General features: G+C 46.4%; 1 protein-coding gene across 1 annotated transcript; it reads left to right on the top strand.

Moving 5' to 3' along the window:
* The first annotated feature begins 17 nt into the window (after window positions 1–17).
* mrrf (mitochondrial ribosome recycling factor) lies at window positions 18–14,863 on the top strand. The gene is made up of 7 exons (XM_029692227.1): window positions 18–102; window positions 5,339–5,533; window positions 5,830–5,985; window positions 8,275–8,393; window positions 12,723–12,814; window positions 13,731–13,890; window positions 14,068–14,863. The coding sequence occupies exons 2-7, from the start codon at window positions 5,341–5,343 to the stop codon at window positions 14,143–14,145; spliced, it is 798 nt and encodes a 265-aa protein (XP_029548087.1). The 5' UTR covers window positions 18–102; window positions 5,339–5,340; the 3' UTR covers window positions 14,146–14,863.
* The last annotated feature ends 3,954 nt before the right edge of the window (window positions 14,864–18,817 follow it).

The raw sequence follows: 18,817 nt of genomic DNA, 5'->3' as shown, positions 1-18,817 counted from the left end.
ATAGCATTTGATTTATGATGACGACGAACACAAGCGTCAGGATCAGCTTTTTCCTACGCTCTTCACAGCCATGTGCAAGTAGACACATTTGACAAGATATAAGTAAGTAACTACTTTAAAATGTACCACAATTGTTCTTGATATAGCTAGTAGTTACAATGTAAACATGTTCCAATCCCAAATATGCTCCTTTATCGATCCATTATTTATGTTTTAGTTCGCCTGCGTACGCAACGACCTTTCATACGTTATAGCTAAATGCCACCACTGTTTAGCTAGCTAGCTAGTTTTAGTTAAATAACATCAAAGACTATGGAGGCATTGCTATCATTAGCTAGCTTGCTTTTGTTTAACATTGTGTAACATGCATGAGTGATATTGATATTATCGATATATCACCAACTGAAGTAGGCCGTCATTGTAAATCAGAATATGTTCTTAATTAACTGACTTTCCTAGTCAAATGAAGGTTAAATAATAAGTTAACCAAATAGTTCCCTTAGGGAAGTAGAAAGATAGCGTGCCCTTTAATTAAAGGGAAGTATTCTAACTGCACTTATGTTCTTTGTTGTTCTGAATTTAAAGTCTTCAGTCCAGTGTAACAGTGCATCGTTTTTACAAGCAGAATTAAACTGTTAAAACAACATAAACCTGAATTATTCAGAGGTGTCATACAACGTGGGCATGCCAGCTGGCCCCTTGCCGTTTCTGAAATATCAAAGAGATACAATATCTCACTGAACACCTGTGCTACAGTTTTTCTGCTTCACTTCACGTGTAAAGACAACCATCATCCCCCTCTATCCCTTCCACTGGACTCAGAGGCATGGCCAATGGTTACATCTATGATAAACACTGAGGCTCAGTGGAGACACAAAAGAGTCATGTTTAAAAAAATATTATTTTCCTGTAGTGTTACTGCTAGCCGTGTTTTTTAGGGAGGTGGCCGGCTGCTGGCTTTGTGAAGGGAGTGATATAATCACAGCCAACCTGGGTTTGTTTAGAGAATAAAGCACATGTATGGTCTCTGCCTTCTGGCCCAGATATTATTAATAGAGTAAAGAGCTACAGACTGTACACAACACAGATGTTTCAGGTCAGGCTGTGCTGGATCCCCCTGCCTGCTTAAGGTGCAGTCTCTATACACACACACACAAAGCAAGGTGGTATTATGACTAGAAGCCAAGCCCCTCACCCAGATGCAGGATGTGTCCCAAATGACACCCTATTCCTTATATAGTGCACTACTTTTAACCAGAGTCCTATGTAGGAAATGGGACGCAAACATTCTGTTGAGGTGATTTACGAGGGTGATGTTGACAGTGTCTATCCACCTGCGTGATAGTGTAGTGCCCCATTTCTCTTAACGGTGTGTTCATCACACACAATGGAGGAAATCGTCCAGGGTATGATACACGGCTGGTTGTTCACACCCGTTGCCAATGAAAGGCACGGTTCAGAAAGCCCCTCATGGATGAGTAGAGTTTGAGGGAGTTTTGGTGGGTGGCTGCTGGGCTCTTCTGTTCTGCACCCTGGAATGGAGATCCCCTGTGTCAGGAAGTGTGTTAAAGATTTGAAAGAGCCATTTTCAGAACTAAGGTTTTTTGTTGTTGTGAAAGATGGGGACTCTTTGTTTGGGCTGATCTGTGCCCCACTGACTAGCACCTCCCCCCCGTCAGAGGGGAATAAGGCAAACTCAAAGTTACGCACAAGGATACTTTATAGACATGCACACGGGTGACATGGACATGGAAAGGTAGTGTTTTTTGTGCATGCATACCATCCCACAAGTCCAGAGAGATGAGTCCAGCTGTTGTTGTGCTGGACAGAGATGAGTTTGCTGCTCTCTCTGACTGCTTGAAGGACTGACCATCCTACCGATCCTCGACTTCGGCGATGTCATTTACAAAATAGCCTCCAACACTCTACTCAACAAATTGGATGCAGTCTATCACAGTGCCATCTGTTTTGTCACCAAAGCCCCATATACTACCCACCATTGCGACCTGTATGCTCTCGTTGGCTGGCCCTCGCTACATATTCGTCGCCAAACCCACTGGCTCAGGTCACCTACAAGTCTCTGCTAGGTAAAGCCCCGCCTTATCTCAGCTCACTGGTGACCATAGCAGCACCCACCCGTAGCACATGCTCCAGCAGGTATATCTCACTGGTCACCCCCAAAGTCAATTCCTCCTTTGGCCGCCTTTCTTTCCAGTTCTCTGCTGCCAATGACTGGAACGAACTGCAAAAATCACTGAAGCTGGAGATTCATATCTCCCTCACTTGCTTTAAGCACCAGCTGTCAGAGCAGCTCACAGATCACTGCCCCTGTACATAGCTCATCTGTAAATAGCCCATCCATCTACCTCATCCCCATACTGTATTTTTTTATTTATCTTGCTCCTTTGCCCCCCAGTATCTCTACTTGCACATTTAATCTTCTGCACATCAATCACTTCATTGTTTAATTGGTATATTGTAATTACTTCGCCACCATGGCCTATTTATTGCCTTAGCTCCCTCATCTTAACTCATTTGCACTCACTGTATATAGACTTTTTCTACTGTTGATTGACTGTTTGTTTATTCCATATGTAACTCTGTGTTGTATGTGTCGAACTGCTTTGCTTTATTCTTGGCCAGGTCGCAGTTGTAAATGAGAACTTGTTCTCAACTAGCCTACCTGGTTAAATAAAGGAGAAATAAAAAGGAGACAGGAGTTTGGGATCTGGGACCCAAGATGACTGCCTATGATTGGCTGACCCCTCGGCGTGATAAGGCCCCTGACAACCATGACCCCTAGCGACCAATCGATTTGGCTATGGCCAGAGGTGTGAAGGGCCAGTTTACCACCCATAGCCTAACCTGCTAAGCTCCAGCGGAGGAGGGGAGCCTACTGCAGGAGTTAGAAAAGTTCCAGAGTTTGTGTCCCAGAGAGAGGGCTGTTAGAATGAGAGGGTGGGCTTAAGGTTTCCACACACTTATAAGTGTGTGGAAACCTGCAAAATGGGTTACTTTGATGCATAGCCTATAGATCAGATCAAGGAACCAAGCAAGCTTCATTGCCAACACAACACTGCCCCCATTATACGGCTTGTTGCACTTTTAATATGGCACGGCAGTACGTAGATTGTTGGAGTGCTGTACTTGGGGGCCGCCCCTTTTGTGATGAAAAATGACATTGCGACGCTACTCTCCGTAGGGTATAAATAGCCCTTAAGAGTCCCTGGGAGGGAATTCGTAACAGATTGATTTGACTGTTTAGAGCCCCACAGTGGAGGTGTCATACCCATAAAACCTAGCGGTCAAACAGGGAAATGGTTCCAATCATTTTTCCACAATTCATTTTTTACCATAGGGAATGTTAGAAACATTTAAAATCAAGTCTGTGTTTGTGTAGACTTACCCTGGCGTGACGTTTTGATAACCCTGTGAATTTCTGTCGGACGTGTATCAATATTCGGCTCTATTTACTCTGATTCGAAAATGCTAATTAGCATTAAAGTAGACGTCATGCAAGACTACAGTCATCAATGACCTTGGACCACAGAAGGGATTTGCACTGGTGACTGACAATGCTGCAACGATGAAGGCTGCTTGGTGGAGTCCTACCCTCACGTCACACGAATTGGCTGTGCTGCTCATGCATTGAATCTGCTCCTCAATGACATCATGGCACTGAAAACAATGAATACACTCTACAAGAGAGCCAAGGAAATGGTTAGGTATGTGAAGGGTCATCAAGTTATAGCAGCAATCTACCTCACCAAGCAAAGTGAGAAGAAAAAGAGCACCACATTGAAGCTGCCCAGCAACATCTGTTGAGGTGGTGTTGTCATCATGTTTAACTGTCTCCTGGAGGGGAAGGAGTCTCTCCAGGAAATGGCCATATCACAGTCTGCCGATATGGACAGCCCCATATCGAGGATCCTCCTGGATGATGTATTTTGGGAGAGAGGTAAGCAGCCTGAAAACCTACAGCAGTAGCCATTGCACGGATTGAGGGAGACAATGCCATCCTGTCTGATGTTCAGACTCTGCTTGCAGATGTAAGAGAAGAAATCCGTACTGCCCTGCCCACTTCACTGTTGCTCCAAGCAGAGGAAACTGCAGTTCTGAAATACATCAAAAAGCATGAAGACTTCTGCCTGAAGCCCACACATGCTGCAGCGTACATGTTGGACCCCAAGTATGCTGGCAAGAGCATCCTGTCTGGTGCAGAGATCAACAAGGCCTATGGTGTCATCACTACGGTGTCTCGCCACCTTGGCCTGGATGAGGGCAAGGTTCTTGGCAGTATGACGAAGTACACTTCCAAGCAAGGGCTTTGGGATGGAGATGCAATATGGCAGTCATGCCAACATATCTCATCAACCACCTGGTGCAAGGGACTGTGGATCTGAGGCTCTTTCCCCTGTTGCCTCCATCATCCTCCAAATCCCACCAACATCAGCCGCCTCAGAGCGCAACTGGTTCTTGTTTGGGAACACACACACACACACCAGGCTGACCAATACAAGGGTTGAAAAATTGGTGGCCATCCGGGCAAATGTGAGGCTTTTTGAGCCTGACAACGAGCCATCCCCAAGGTTGGAAAGTGACAGTGAAGATGAGGCCTCAGTCTGATGTTCAAGAGGTGGACATTGAGGAGGTCCAGGGAGAAGACATGGAAGCCTGAGAGGAAGACAACCAAAGGTTTAGTTTCTAGACTGTCATTTCTGATGTTGAAAACATTTTTGGGAGATGCGAGGGGATCATTTCATATTCCCTTTTGTTCAGTGAAATCATCCCATGTGAAGAGTCAATTCATTTCAAGTTCAGTTTGTTACTACATTTTTATTTCTATTGGAAGGATTTAATCATTTGCGATTATCATAAGTAGACAAGGTAAAAGGTTTCTGTCTCCATATGATATGGAACATTTTTCCAATGCAAGAAACATCTACATTTTTAAATGATATTAATATTAATTTGCATATATTCCCGTTAATTCCCAAGGAAAGTTTCCACCTGAATATTCCCCAAAATGTTCAACCCTAGTTGAGACTTATACTGTTGTAATTGAAGCAGTAGCATACAGTATGTAGATAGACATATTTATCCCCCTGCTGGTTAGTATTACAGATGCTACTACTGATGCTGGGCATGCGTGGTACAGTACTTCGATAGGATCGCTGCACTATGAAAAGAGAATTGTAACCAGATCTACAAACTGATATATGATCACTTCATAGCTTTAGTTAGCTTGACAGTCATGTTTTATCGTCAGACAGTAATCATGTCTTGTCCATTCATCTTTGATGTTTCTTTTTTATTTCTCCATGTCACTGTCTGACAGCTATGACACTGAGTCTGCTGGGCCTAATGCGGCCGGCTTTGTGCCGATCCCTCGTGTCCCTGGTCCCCATGGTGAGGTCTCCTCAGCTGGTAGTCATCTCCAGGGTCCAACTGCTGCTCCCAAATATCTTTCATCAAAACATGGTCCCCCCTGCTGCCTCCTGCGTACGCTTCTACGCCACCAAGAAGAGTAAAGGTGAGTGGAGGGCTGCTTGCCTCAGCAGCTTTTTATTTTATCTGAAGGATTTAGCTAGTAGTGTTACTCTCAAAGGAAATATAGTGGTTGGAATCAAGACCTACTGAAGTGGTCAGAACATTCAGGAGGTTGAAAACCCCACTTTGCTGTGTTTTCTCATCTTGCTTTTATTTGTAATAACAGTGATAGACAAGACTACCAGCATGCAGGCCTCCCTCTCCCCTCCATCCTCTCCTTCTGTTTTTCCCCTTTTGAAGTCTTTCTGAAGACCGCCTGCTTTAATTTTTTTCTCTCAGCTAAGGCAGCAAAGGGCCAGGCTTCCAAAGTGAACATCAACTCCTCGCTGGTGGAGGACATCATCAGTCTGGAGGAAGTGAAGGAGGATATGGCCGCCATCCTCACCACCCTGAAGGACGATTTCAGCCGCAACCTGAGCATCAGAACCTCTCCAGGTGCGTAGGGGACTTGAACTGTAAGGTAGGGGCTGTTTCCATGGAGACGATAGTCTCTCATGACCGACTGTTGATGATCTGGCCAGTGCGCTCGGTTCTGGGTGCTGAGATTATGTAGAGGATACCGCTCAGTCCCGTCAGTAGAGGGTAGCTGCCGCTCAGTCCCGTCAGTAGAGGGTAGCTGCCGCTCAGTCCCGTCAGTAGAGGGTAGCTGCCGCTCAGTCCCGTCAGTAGAGGGTAGCTGCCGCTCAGTCCCGTCTGTAGAGGGTAGCTGCCGCTCAGTCCCGTCAGTAGAGGGTAGCTGCCGCTCAGTCCCGTCAGTAGAGGGTAGCTGCCGCTCAGTCCCGTCAGTAGAGGGTAGCTGCCGCTCAGTCCCGTCAGTAGAGGGTAGCTGCCGCTCAGTGCGGGATGCAAAGCGCCGAAGGCCTGAAGTTTGTAAGCTTTAAAAGACAAAAGTCAACTGTTGGTTTTCACTATTGATCGTTGGTCAAAAGATGAGGAAAAAGTGCATCTCCATCTGTTTACTTTCTCCCTGACAAATGGCCTGAGGGGGGGGGGGGAAGAGTGATCCCTGCCCTTTACCTTGACCCCTGTTTCCTGAACTACATCCAGTTCAAAGCCTCCCCCTCTCCCCTCGGGGCAGACCAACCCTGAGAGGGGGGCTGAAGGGAGGGCCCCAGAGGGAGGAAGCTGTAATACCAGGATTTATACACAGATTAAATACCCCTCCCTGACCCCCACTCCCCTCTTCCTCCCTCACCTTCTCCCTCCCTCCCTTCTTACATTCTCTTTCCATTCCTCATCCTTACCCTCTTCCCCCCTCCTCCCCCTCTTTGCCCCTCTGTCCAGATGCACAGTAATCCGTGGAAGCAGCAGGATTTAGAGCTGACAGGGAATCTGACTGGAGAGATTCTGGAATGGGGGGAATCATGACATCATTTTGTTCTTGTGTGTGTGTGTTCAATAGTCTCATCTGGGTCTCATTATGTGGTGTGTTGTAAGGAAAGTCATCTTAGCTGAAGGAAGGGCTGTTGTATTGGACGGGTTAATACGGTGAACCGGGCATCTGGGCACACAGACAGCGTGGAGCTATTACAGGCTAGAAGACTAACCTCTTGTCCACGGGAACGCTGGACTAACGTCAGGCTATCCAGTCCTCTGTGAACAGCTCTGTGTATACTGATTCAGATGAATACACTGTGAAACGAAAGCATTTCCTCACCCCGTATATGTAACGGGTCAGGATGCCAGTCACCCTCAACCCACACACATATATTTCCAACCCCAGTCTGTCTCCCAGAGACGGGTCAGAGCATTAGCTTCCGTAGTTCAAAACAACTAGTTAATGTCATCCTCACGATCATAAGGTGCCCCAGGCTAGAGCTCATGAACCCAGGGCACCCACCCACTAAACATCACCAGTGTGAAGTCTGATGGGACTTTATCATGAGGAACTTAGGGTTGGGTCGACAACTAGAGAGAGAAAAGGGGAGGTAGCTCTTACCTGAATATGTCCTGTAAGAAAACGTTTTTCTACAGTGTGCCCTACTGAACAAAACCCATGGTAAATGTGTGTTTTTTGGAGAAGGCCTGTATTGTTGACTAGTAGTCTACCTTCTGCCATGTTGGGTCAGCTGCCCATGCCCTGACCAGGAAGAGCCCATTTGGCTAATGGCTTTCCAGTTGATCCTCATCCCTCATGCCGTTTAGGAAATGCCTGTGTGCCCTCTGGAAGCGCTAGCAGATGTGCAGGCAGCCAGGTAGTCTCTCTGGTCTACCAGCCGGCTCGAGCAGTTAGCCCGGGGACGAGGTTAGGGCTCGAGTAACGCAGGCTACAAAAGGTAGATTACTCTATGGCCCCACACTTCTCCACTAGCGAGGGATAGAGTTGGTGATGTAAGCCAGAGGACGACGAGGGAGGAAACGGCAGCGTCTGAGGTAAGCCAGATGAGAGAGGAGACTCATGTTGAAGCTCTGGTTCTGCAATCTGCACTGTTAGCGGGTGACCGAGAGAGATGAGGGTTGGGGGGGGGGGGACCTCCTGCACCCCAGCCAAAACCTTCAGCTCACTCTCTGCCAACAGTCTGAGTAATCACACAACGGTTCAGTTGTCTTGGTCATGTCTTATTTTATGCTGGGACTCAAGAATTATATTTGTTTTTATAATCTGTTCATAAGGCATCTCAGACTAGGAGTAACAAGACATGGACAGTGGGGACCTGATCCTAGATCAGCACTCCTACTCTGACACGCTGTATGAATATGGGCCCTGGTCCTTTTGGTTTTCAGGAGCTCTGGATCACATTGTGGTGTCCATGGCAGATGGCAAGTTCCCACTGAACCAGCTGGGTCAGATCTCTATGAAGTCCCCTCAGCTCATCGTGGTCAACATGACCGCTTTCCCAGAGGTGAGCTCACATATGTACAGTACAGACACACACTGTATGAACCACACTCTGGGCTGATGGCAACACATTGTGAAATTGGCACGTCATTTTAGAAACCTGGACTGAAATCTCCTACTCTTGTCTCATCCAGTGCATGGAAGGTTGAACAGTGTCAAGTGTCGACACACAACTTCCATCGATCTCCCTCTTACTCCTTTCTCCTTCTCTGTCTGAAACTTGAGTTGGTTAGTGATTGATGGTTCAGGGAAGCTCTTTGTTCTGGGATAAGATTGAAACAAATGCCAAGACTCTGGTCAGCTGTCATCAGCAGGAAGTGACCGCGCTTTGCCCTCTGGGAAGGAGGAGAGCTAACTGCGCCAATAGATTCTCTCTTCCTCACAGACACACTGAAAGGGAACAACTCTTTCCCTCTCTTCATTCTTCTCTTCTCCCTGTTTCTCCTTCCCCTGGTCTTTTCTCCCTCCAGTGTCCTATGTTGTTAATGAGGGTTGTCCCTGTCTAATTCTGGGATCAGTTTTAAAGGGAGGTTGATGCTCTTTGGCCTTGGCTCAGAACCATTTAGTACTGCAGAGTACTGTTTCTTCAACATGAGCAGCGGAACCTGGAACGTAGTACTCATGTCACTGTAGGTGTACTAATACATTATTCATCAGAGATCACAGCTTTTTTTGAGAAACTCATACGGATAAGCATATTGTCATTATCAGAGAGCCCCACCGACACACAAACTATTGCAGCATAAATACTGGAGGCTGACGGGAGGGGTCGGGAGACACTGTGGCCCCGTCCGACGATACCCCCGGACAGGGCCAAACAGGCAGGATATAACCCCACCCACTTTGCCAAAGCACAGCCCCCACACCACTAGAGGGATAACTTCAACCACCAACTTACCATCCTGAGACGAGGCCGAAGATCTCCCCCTTGGCATGAACCCAGGGTATGTACGGCAGGACCAAATTGGGAAGATGGGTAAGGGCAGGCCCATGTAATGCTTTGTAGGTTAGCAGTAAAACCTTAATCAGCCCTTGCCTTAACAGGAAGCCAGTGTAGAGAGGCTAGCACTGGAGTAATATGATCACATTTTTTGGTTCTAGTCAGGATTCTAGCAGCCGTATTTAGCACTAACTGAAGTTTATTTAGTGCTTTATTCGGGTAGCCGGAAAGTAGAGCATTGCAGTAGTCTAACCTAGAAGTGACAAAGCACTCCCATTATCTAATAGTCTTAACAGCCCGTTACTAACCTCCCATTATCTAATAGTCTTAACAGCCCGTTACTAACCTCCCATTACCTAATAGTCTTAACAGCCCGTTACTAACCTCCCATTACCTAATAGTCTTAACAGCCCGTTACTAACCTCCCATTATCTAATAGTCTTAACAGCCCGTTACTAACCTCCCATTACCTAATAGTCTTAACAGCCCGTTACTAACCTCCCATTACCTAATAGTCTTAACAGCCCGTTACTAACCTCCCATTATCTAATAGTCTTAACAGCCCGTTACTAACCTCCCATTACCTAATAGTCTTAACAGCCCGTTACTAACCTCCCATTATCTAATAGTCTTAACAGCCCGTTACTAACCTCCCATTACCTAATAGTCTTAACAGCCTGTTACTAATCTTCCATTACCTAATAGTCTTAACAGCCCGTTACTAACCTCCCATTACCTAATAGTCTTAACAGCCCGTTACTAATCTTCCATTACCTAATAGTTTTAACAGCCCTGCTAAGGCAACACAGGGATGACTGCACAGCACCCAGAGCAAATAGGATTATAATTATTCACATCAATTACCCATGATCCTAATGAGAGGCCATTGTTTTCCAGCCATTCAGTACTGCAGTACAGTGTTACTGCAAACCCCCAGTGGCTGTTGTGCAGTGGTGATGGCAGCATGAATTAAACCACTTGGATCTGAAGGAAGAAGGGGATGTAAAAGGTCTGTGTGGGATTCTCAACATCATTAACCAGCTGTTTTCTTTAGCTCTGTTCGTTCCTCTCGGTTGGGCTGTGGCTTTGAACTGGCTGTTTATTCATAAACCTCAGTGTAATTCCACAATTTAACATATTAACCAGAACATGCCTGGTGTTTACAGAGCTGGCCAGAACAGAGCACAGCATTCCCCCACTTTTCCCTAACGGCTAGAGCTGTCGGAAGTAATGAATTCAATACTGAGAACAATCAAACATAGCTATGGGATGATTCTCTGGAGTTCCTAGAGAATAGGAGAGAACCAGAGAATGGGAGAAGCTGTTTATTTAATCATTCATTTTTAACCCCCTTTTTCTCCCCAATTTCGTGATTACGATCTTGTCCCGTCGCTGCAACTCCCCAACGGGCTCGGGAGAGGCCTCCGAAACATGACCCGCCTAGTTGCGCTTCTTAACACCCGACCACTTTACCTGGAAGCCAGCTGCATCAATGTGTCGGAGGAAACACCGTTCAACTGGCAACCGAAGTCAGCCTGCAGGCGCCCGGCCCGCCACAAGGAGTCGCTAGAGCGCGAGGAGCCAAGTAAAGCCCCCGGCCAAACCCTCCCCTTACCTGGACGACGCTGGGCCAATTGTGCTCCGCCATATGGGAATACCGGTCATGGGATGGAATACCGGCCATGGGATGGAATACCGGCCATGGGATGGAATACCGGCCATGGGATGGAATACCGGCCATGGGATGGAATACCGGCCATGGGATGGAACCCCAGGCTGTGGTGTTGCTGCAACACTGAGATGCTGTGCCTCAGACCGCTGTGCCTCAGACCGCTGTGCCTCAGACCGCTGTGCCTCAGACCGCTCTGCCACTCGGGAGGCCCAAGCTGTTTTTATTTATATATATGACTTGCAAGGCAAGAGACTGAAGGATTTATTTGTTTGTATTAATTCACAATCTCGCTGCCAATTCTTTCCCCCCTCGGTGGTTAAGACCTTAAAGGTTAAAGCCCTGCTCTCCTCCCACATTACACATTCACACTTTTGGACTGAAGCAGTTGTCATGTTGCAGCAGCAGAGATTTGTGAATGTGTGATATACAGTAACTCTCTCTGGTACCAGTGGGATTTGGTCCATTTTCATTATGTGCTATTTGGAGTTCCTGTATGAACTTTCTCGCTCCATGGTCATATCTGGTGATGTTGCTCTTAGTGCTGAGTTTCAAACTGGTTCTCAGTGTTGAACCTGAATTCGGTGTAGTCAGCGTTAGTGTGTTCCCACATGGCCTGTACTGTCAGTTAGTCTAACAGGCTCCATGTACTGGAGGCTTCACAGGCCCAGTCTCGGACTCTCAGGCATCTCGACCTTTCTGTCTTCCCTGTTTCTGACGCTCTCCCTCGGGCACCTCTCCCTTCTGTCTTCCCTGTTTCTGACGCTCTCCCTCGGGCACCTCTCCTTTCTGTCTTCCCTGTTTCTGACGCTCTCCCTCGGGCACCTCTCCCACCACCACAGACAAATCACATATCCAGATTACAGCCTTCTCATTAATTGTCTATTGGAGTTAAACCACCGTTGGTTGTAACATACATCTCCTAGATAATGACTCTGTTGTCTACCAGACTGTTAGTTGTAACATCTCCTAGATAATGACTCTGTTGTCTACCAGACTGTTAGTTCTAACATCTCCTAGATAATGACTCTGTTGTCTACCAGACTGTTAGTTCTAACATCTCCTAGATAATGACTCTGTTGTCTACCAGACTGTTAGTTCTAACATCTCCTAGATAATGACTCTGTTGTCTACCAGACTGTTAGTTCTAACATCTCCTAGATAATGACTCTGTTGTCTACCAGACTGTTAGTTCTAACATCTCCTAGATAATGACTCTGTTGTCTACCAGACTGTTAGTTCTAACATCTCCTAGATAATGACTCTGTTGTCTACCAGACTGTGAGTTCTAACATCTCCTAGATAATGACTCTGTTGTCTACCAGACTGTTAGTTCTAACATCTCCTAGATAATGACTCTGTTGTCTACCAGACCGTTGTGCTGTATGAAATATATTCTATAGTGGAACAAAACTTTACTCAGAATATCCTTTTCCAATGCATAGTGAGTACCAGGCCAGACCTCCCCCCGTTCCCAGGAGACCCCGTTCTGACAGCACCCCGCAGCACTTCCCCACTGCATGTGCTCCCCCCCCAACACACACATACACACACACCCTAGTCCCCCCAACCCCCTCTACCAGAGATTCTACACAGTTCACCCAGCTCGCCATGGATCAAAGCCAGCATGACTAAGACCGCCGGTGTCTGCAGTGAGAGTACTACTGCCCCAGTCCCAGCTGGCAGTCATTAGCTACAGGTCTAATGTGTGTTTGTGTCCTCAGGCCGTGGGTGCTGCCACCCGCGCCCTACGAGAGAGCAGCATGAAACTCAACCCTGAGGTGGACGGGACCATAATCAGGGTGGCTGTTCCCAAGTGAGTCAACCAGGCTGGGCCAGAACAGCGTCTCTACTCTCTCTCTGTTTTAACCTTTCTCTCCATGTCTTTATTTTATCCTCCTACTTTTTCTCTTGTCAGTCCTTTCCCTGACCATCCGTCTCTTTGTAAAGTGCCACAGATAAGAAATGCATGGATCTGTATGTGGTTTCTAGGAGTTTGACACATTTATCTGACTGTCACCCAACTGTAACAGTCCTACAACACCAACCTTGGTCAGAAGTCTTCAGTTCTCTGACCAATTCTGCTCCCTGCCAAATCAAATAGCTTGACGTGCAGCCGTCACTCGCTTAACCACAAAAACATGTGGGTACGTCACAAATGGCACACTACTCCCTATGTAGTGCGCTGCTTTGACCCTGTAGTGAAATACATTTGGGATGCAGGCTGTGTGATTAATAAGTACGCCCAGCAGCAGGTGCTTGTCTGGCAGCGCAGGCTAGGGGGACGGACAGACGGACGGACGCCTTCTTCCTCTGCAATCAGTCTCAGCACGCAACAACATTTGCATTTCCAAAGAGAGCGAGCGTCTTGATTGGCCCAGAATCAGTAATTACACATTATTGTTTGCAGTAAATAGACACCACTCTTGGATTGTTTGCAAATAGTCCCAGGCAAAAATACCAATTACAGAAAATAAAGTTGTTGACTGTTCTGTGACCATGAGAATTTTTTATTTTTTTATTTATTATTATTATTTATTTTTTGTGGCACAGAGAGCCAGGCATTTAGCCAGGTATTGTTTTAAGGAATTTAATGCTTTGGGCATTAATGAATTGTTCCTACTTTCTCCCATATTATCTCTATTAAACAATGTGTTTGTGCGTGTGTGTTTTCATGCTTTGTGCGTGCGGTGTTATCGCTCGTAACACTGTGTGCTAATGTGTCCATGCAGGGTGACCCGGGAACACAGGGAGAACCTGGCTAAGCTGGCTAAGCAGTTCAGTAACAAGGCCAAGGAGTCTCTGAGGAGGGTGAGGTCCAACGCTATCACTCAGGTGAAGAAGGCCAAGGACACCGTCTCCGAGGACACCATCCGATTGGTGGAGAAACAGGTACTGCAATACCTCCACTTGTCCTGTCGGAGGACAGAAATACAATGGTTATAATAGTCAGAAGGCTACAATTGTTCAGATGAATCCTTACTGTTTTTTGTGGAACCACTATCCTTTTACCGTATTTCTGTAATAGTAATAGTTGTCTAAGAATTTCTCTGTTCTCCACTCTCTCAGATTGGGCAGATGGCAGACGGCTTTGCAGCAGATGTAGACAAGCAGTTGACTACCAAGACAAAAGAGCTGCTGGGGTGATGACGACTAACAGCACCACACCTTTATTTTGATACTGTCACGTTTTCAACGGTTCCTCCTGTATATATGACTGGACACGGTGCTGCACACAAGACTGGACACGGTGCTGCACACAAGACTGGACACGGTGCTGCACACAAGACTGGACACGGTGCTGGACACGGTACTGGACACTAGTTGATATGGAGGTCTCGTACTGGGCTGTAGATTTGTTTGCCGTTCGTTGGGGGCTTGTTTGTGTGTTCCAGAAGTTAGCATCGCACAACAGAGGCTGCTGGGTTCCTCACTCACTCTCGTCTTCAAACAAACACAGAGGGGAGAAATGGACTTTTAATGGCTTCTGGGAGCCTCCTCCTAATCAAACTGATGCTAGAGAGCTGTGTTTATGTAGAAAGCACCACACTCGATGTAAACTGAGTGGCTTTTCTGGTCTGAAACACCGAGACAGTCTCCCAGAGGACAGGAAGAAGAGATGTACGTGGTGCCAACATTTGTTTCAGATTCACACTTAAAGGGATAGTTCAGCCATTTTACACGTTACACTTTTGTTTCCTTACACTTGGAAGCAGCCTCTCGACATTGAGTGACTGCAACCCTTTAACGCCACTCCAAATTCACTGATTAGTTCTGTCAGTTTGTCCAGGATTAATCCTACAGCTACCAATGCAAACACAATAAAGTGGCTACTACCATTATTTATGGGTGCCGTTAACTGAAACACTGCTTTGTACGTCATCTGTTTTGTTTTTTCTTTACCTTTGATGTGAGTTAATGTTAGATTAGTGAGTGATAATGGTCTACTTTCTTCCTCTGTACTAGATTATAATGTATCACACCATTCATCTATTAGGCAGGGTCTTAATATGGTGGTTTGCTTGGCCCTACCCTGAGACGCCACACACACACACACACACACACACACACACACAGATGGTCATTGGATAAACAACAGTTTAGAGGAGTGCACAGATGAGGTACCTGGCAGTGTTTCTTGTGAGTCTGGGTCCATATGTCAGTAATTTGGGGGCATTGTGTACCTTGGCCCAGAACATGATCGATGGAGGAGTGAAAGACTCAAGTCCCTGGCCCCGAACGCAGCTCTGGAAATTGCTTTCAGCTGAATACTTTTATTTCATTTGACATTTATCAACTGAATTACTGGTCTTCTGCTCGCTTCCTCGCTGTGTTTTACTACTGCTGCCATGGAATAGAGGGATGGTGAGGAGAGAGGAAATGGATGTTCTTGTACATTTTTACCAGAGGCACAAGTCTAAATTGGCTCAGTAAACTTTTGAATTGACAGTGTTAGTGCAGAGTCCCTTTGGACACCAACATCTGGGAGGATAAAGTAAGGAGACGGACTGTAACTACCTGGCTGTAGTCCCTGTAGTGAATTGATGTTACATATTAGTTCAGTTGGAACTGTAAGTATCTCGCAGGGGCCTTGTCTTCGTACTTTACATGCAGATTTTGCATGTTTGAATTATACTTTTTTGGAGTCTTGTAAGATGCTTGTGACAATGGTGTAACATTGCTATACCGGTTAGGTTTGGTGTAACATTGATATACCGGTTAGGTTTGGTGTAACATTATACCGGTTAGATTTGGTGAGAGAACTTCACTAAAGCCTGGCAGAGGTGTTGTGCAGTTATCAAACCTCCCTGCCAGTACCGCTCTGATTACACACCCAACACCCAGCCCATGTTCCTGAACGGTGGTAACGAGGGCTCGAGAGGGAGAAGGGGCAGTGAAGCACTTCAGCGGCCATAGAAATGCGTCCCATATGCCTGTCGCGTCCTCACCCTGTGAAGTGTACGAGCCACCCGACGATCTCATCCAGAATCCAATCAGTGATGTAGAATACACCTCTGGTGTGATGGGAAGGCTTTCAGCCCGGCAGTTTGTCATATGCAGTGAATCTTCCCCATGTAAATCAGACTGTAAATGATCATGGATTTGATGTTTAGAAAGATTTAAGGAGGGAGGGGGAACAGAGGGAGACCTTTTTCATGAGATGGGTAGAGACTGAAAAGAATAGGCTCTGTACAGTTTCTGATCTGTAATTCATATTTGGTGATGGTGTTTGAAATATACTGAACAAAAATATAAACGCAACATGTAAAGTGATGGTCCCCTGTTTCATGAGCTGAATTTAAAGATCACCAGAAATGTTCTGTACTCACAAAAAGCTTATTTTGCTCATATTGTTTACAAATTTGTTTACATCCCTGTTAGTGAGCATTTCTCCTTTGCCGAGATAATCCATCCACCTGACAAGTGTGGCATATCAACAAGTTGATTAAACCGCATGATCATTACAAAGGTGCACCTTGTGCTGTGGGCAAAAGGCCATTAAAATGTGCAGTTTTGTCACATAACACAATGCCACAGCTGACTGCAGGAATGTCCACCAAAGTTGCTGCCAGAGAATTTAATGGTCAATTCTCTACCATAAGCCGCCTCTAACTTTGTTTTAGAGAATTTGGTGGTACGTCCAGCCGGCCTCACAACCGCAGACCACGCGTAACCACGCCAGCCCAGGACCTCCACATCCAACTTCTTCACCTGCGGGATCGTCTGAGACCAGCCACCTGGACAGGTGATGAAACTGGAGTATTTCTGTCTGTAATAAAGCACTTTTGTGTGGAAAACTCATTCTGGTTGGGTGGGCCTATGTCCTCCCAGGCCCACCAATGGCTGCTCTCCTGCCCCCTCATGTGAAATCCATAGATTTAGGCCATAGGCCTAATTCATTTATTTCAATATACTGATTTCCTTATATGAACTGTAATGCTGTGAAATCATTAAAGTTGTTGCATGTTGTGTTTTTTATATTTCTGTTCAGTACAAATATGTTGGTTCTCAGATAAGAATGAGTGCCCTTGTAGGTCTACTGTGATAGGCTACAATTTTGATGGTCTGCTATGCATACAGTTCAGGGCTAATGGAATGTCATGTGAGGTCTACCTGAAGACTGGAATGTGTGACTTTGGGGTCATAGGGTCAAATGAGTATGTAGGATGACTGATATACATTAATACAGAGGGTTTTGAGCCTATATGATGCTGTACTGGGTGTAATCTAGGCCTTATAAGCCTTTCCACCCACTCAGAAATAGTTATTATAGTATGGAAATTGTTATTGTGTATACGAAACACCATTAGCAGGAGGTGGGTCATCTTAATCATCAGGAAACTAATACTGGGGAAGAAAACGGCTTCATTTCTTTCCTCTATATTGATCTGGCCTTGTGGCCTGTGATGACTGTGTTGACCTGGCCTTGTGGCCTGTGATGACTGTGTTGACCTGGCCTTGTGGCCTGTGATGACTGTGTTGACCTGGCCTTGTGGCCTGTGATAACTGTGTTGACCTGGCCTTGTGGCCTGTGATAACTGTGTTGACCTGGCCTTGTGGCCTGTGATAACTGTGTTGACCTGGCCTTGTGGCCTGTGATAACTGTGTTGACCTGGCCTTGTGGCCTGTGATAACTGTGTTGACCTGGCTTTGTGGCCTGTGATGACTGTGTTGACCTGGCCTTGTGGCCTGTGATGACTGTGTTGACCTGGCCTTGTGGCCTGTGATAACTGTGTTGACCTGGCCTGTGATGACTGTGTTGACCTGGCCTTGTGGCCTGTGATGACTGTGTTGACCTGGCCTTGTGGCCTGTGATGACTGTGTTGACCTGGCCTTGTGGCCTGTGATAACTGTGTTGACCTGGCCTTGTGGCCTGTGATGACTGTGTTGACCTGGCCTTGTGGCCTGTGATGACTGTGTTGACCTGGCCTTGTGGCCTGTGATAACTGTGTTGACCTGGCCTTGTGGCCTGTGATGACTGTGTTGACCTGGCCTTGTGGCCTGTGATGACTGTGTTGACCTGGCCTTGTGGCCTGTGATGACTGTGTTGACCTGGCCTTGTGGCCTTTGAGCCATTTCAGTGTCACAGGTGGAACGTGCGCTTGTTTGGGGGGTCCCTGAGCGGGTCCATGCACGTCTCGCCGCGGGCTCGGCTGCCCGTGCACCCCCATCGCAGTAAGGAAAGACCGATCCCCTTCTAACAGAGCGTTGCTTTAATCTGAAGCGTTTAAACTGTCATTCCAAATCGTCTGGATGTCGTGATTACCGGCACGAGAGGAATTAGATATTTAGCTTTATGTCCACCGGGATTTCTTCCCCCCATTTTTTCATCTTAAGTGATTGGTACCTTCAATGGTTCCTATCTCTGAGGAGTTGACCTCAACCCCTGGGAACACTAATCAAGGGTCTCAGCGCGGCGGAGAGGAGAGAGAGAATTAGATGGTGGTGGGTGTGATGGGGCTGGGGTATCATAAATGACCATGTTCTGTGTTCCTATTCTAATATGACCCCTACTACAGCACAGACATTAATACATTCATAAGTAAATGGCTACGGCTATATTTGAAAATGTATGGAGGTGTTCAGTTCAGTCCCCAACTCTTACAACAACTCTTTTGTTACAGTATGTATGGTATATAGTTTATAATGTTACAGCAAGGCTTCACCAGTTTGAGAAAGCAAAACATGTTAGTTGAAGTTGCTGCAAGACCTATTATTGCATTGACCACCTTGTCTTTTTTGACCTTGTGAATGACCTCGTCTCTATGTACATAATGACACATGCGAGGCCTGTCGTGGCCGTTAGTGCTCTTAAAGC

The sequence above is a fragment of the Salmo trutta genome, chromosome 15, assembly GCF_901001165.1.
Source record: "Salmo trutta chromosome 15, fSalTru1.1, whole genome shotgun sequence".
NCBI lineage: Eukaryota > Metazoa > Chordata > Actinopteri > Salmoniformes > Salmonidae > Salmo > Salmo trutta.
This window is presented reverse-complemented; position numbering and strand designations above follow the sequence as displayed.

Excerpts from the sequence above, each read along its gene's own strand:
- mrrf (XM_029692227.1), top strand. The coding sequence starts at position 5,341 with ATGACACTGAGTCTGCTGGGCCTAATGCGGCCGGCTTTGTGCCGATCC. Across the intron at positions 5,534-5,829 it reads CGCCACCAAGAAGAGTAAAG|CTAAGGCAGCAAAGGGCCAG; the intron begins GTGAGTGGAGGG and ends TTTTTCTCTCAG. Across the intron at positions 5,986-8,274 it reads GAGCATCAGAACCTCTCCAG|GAGCTCTGGATCACATTGTG; the intron begins GTGCGTAGGGGA and ends TTTGGTTTTCAG.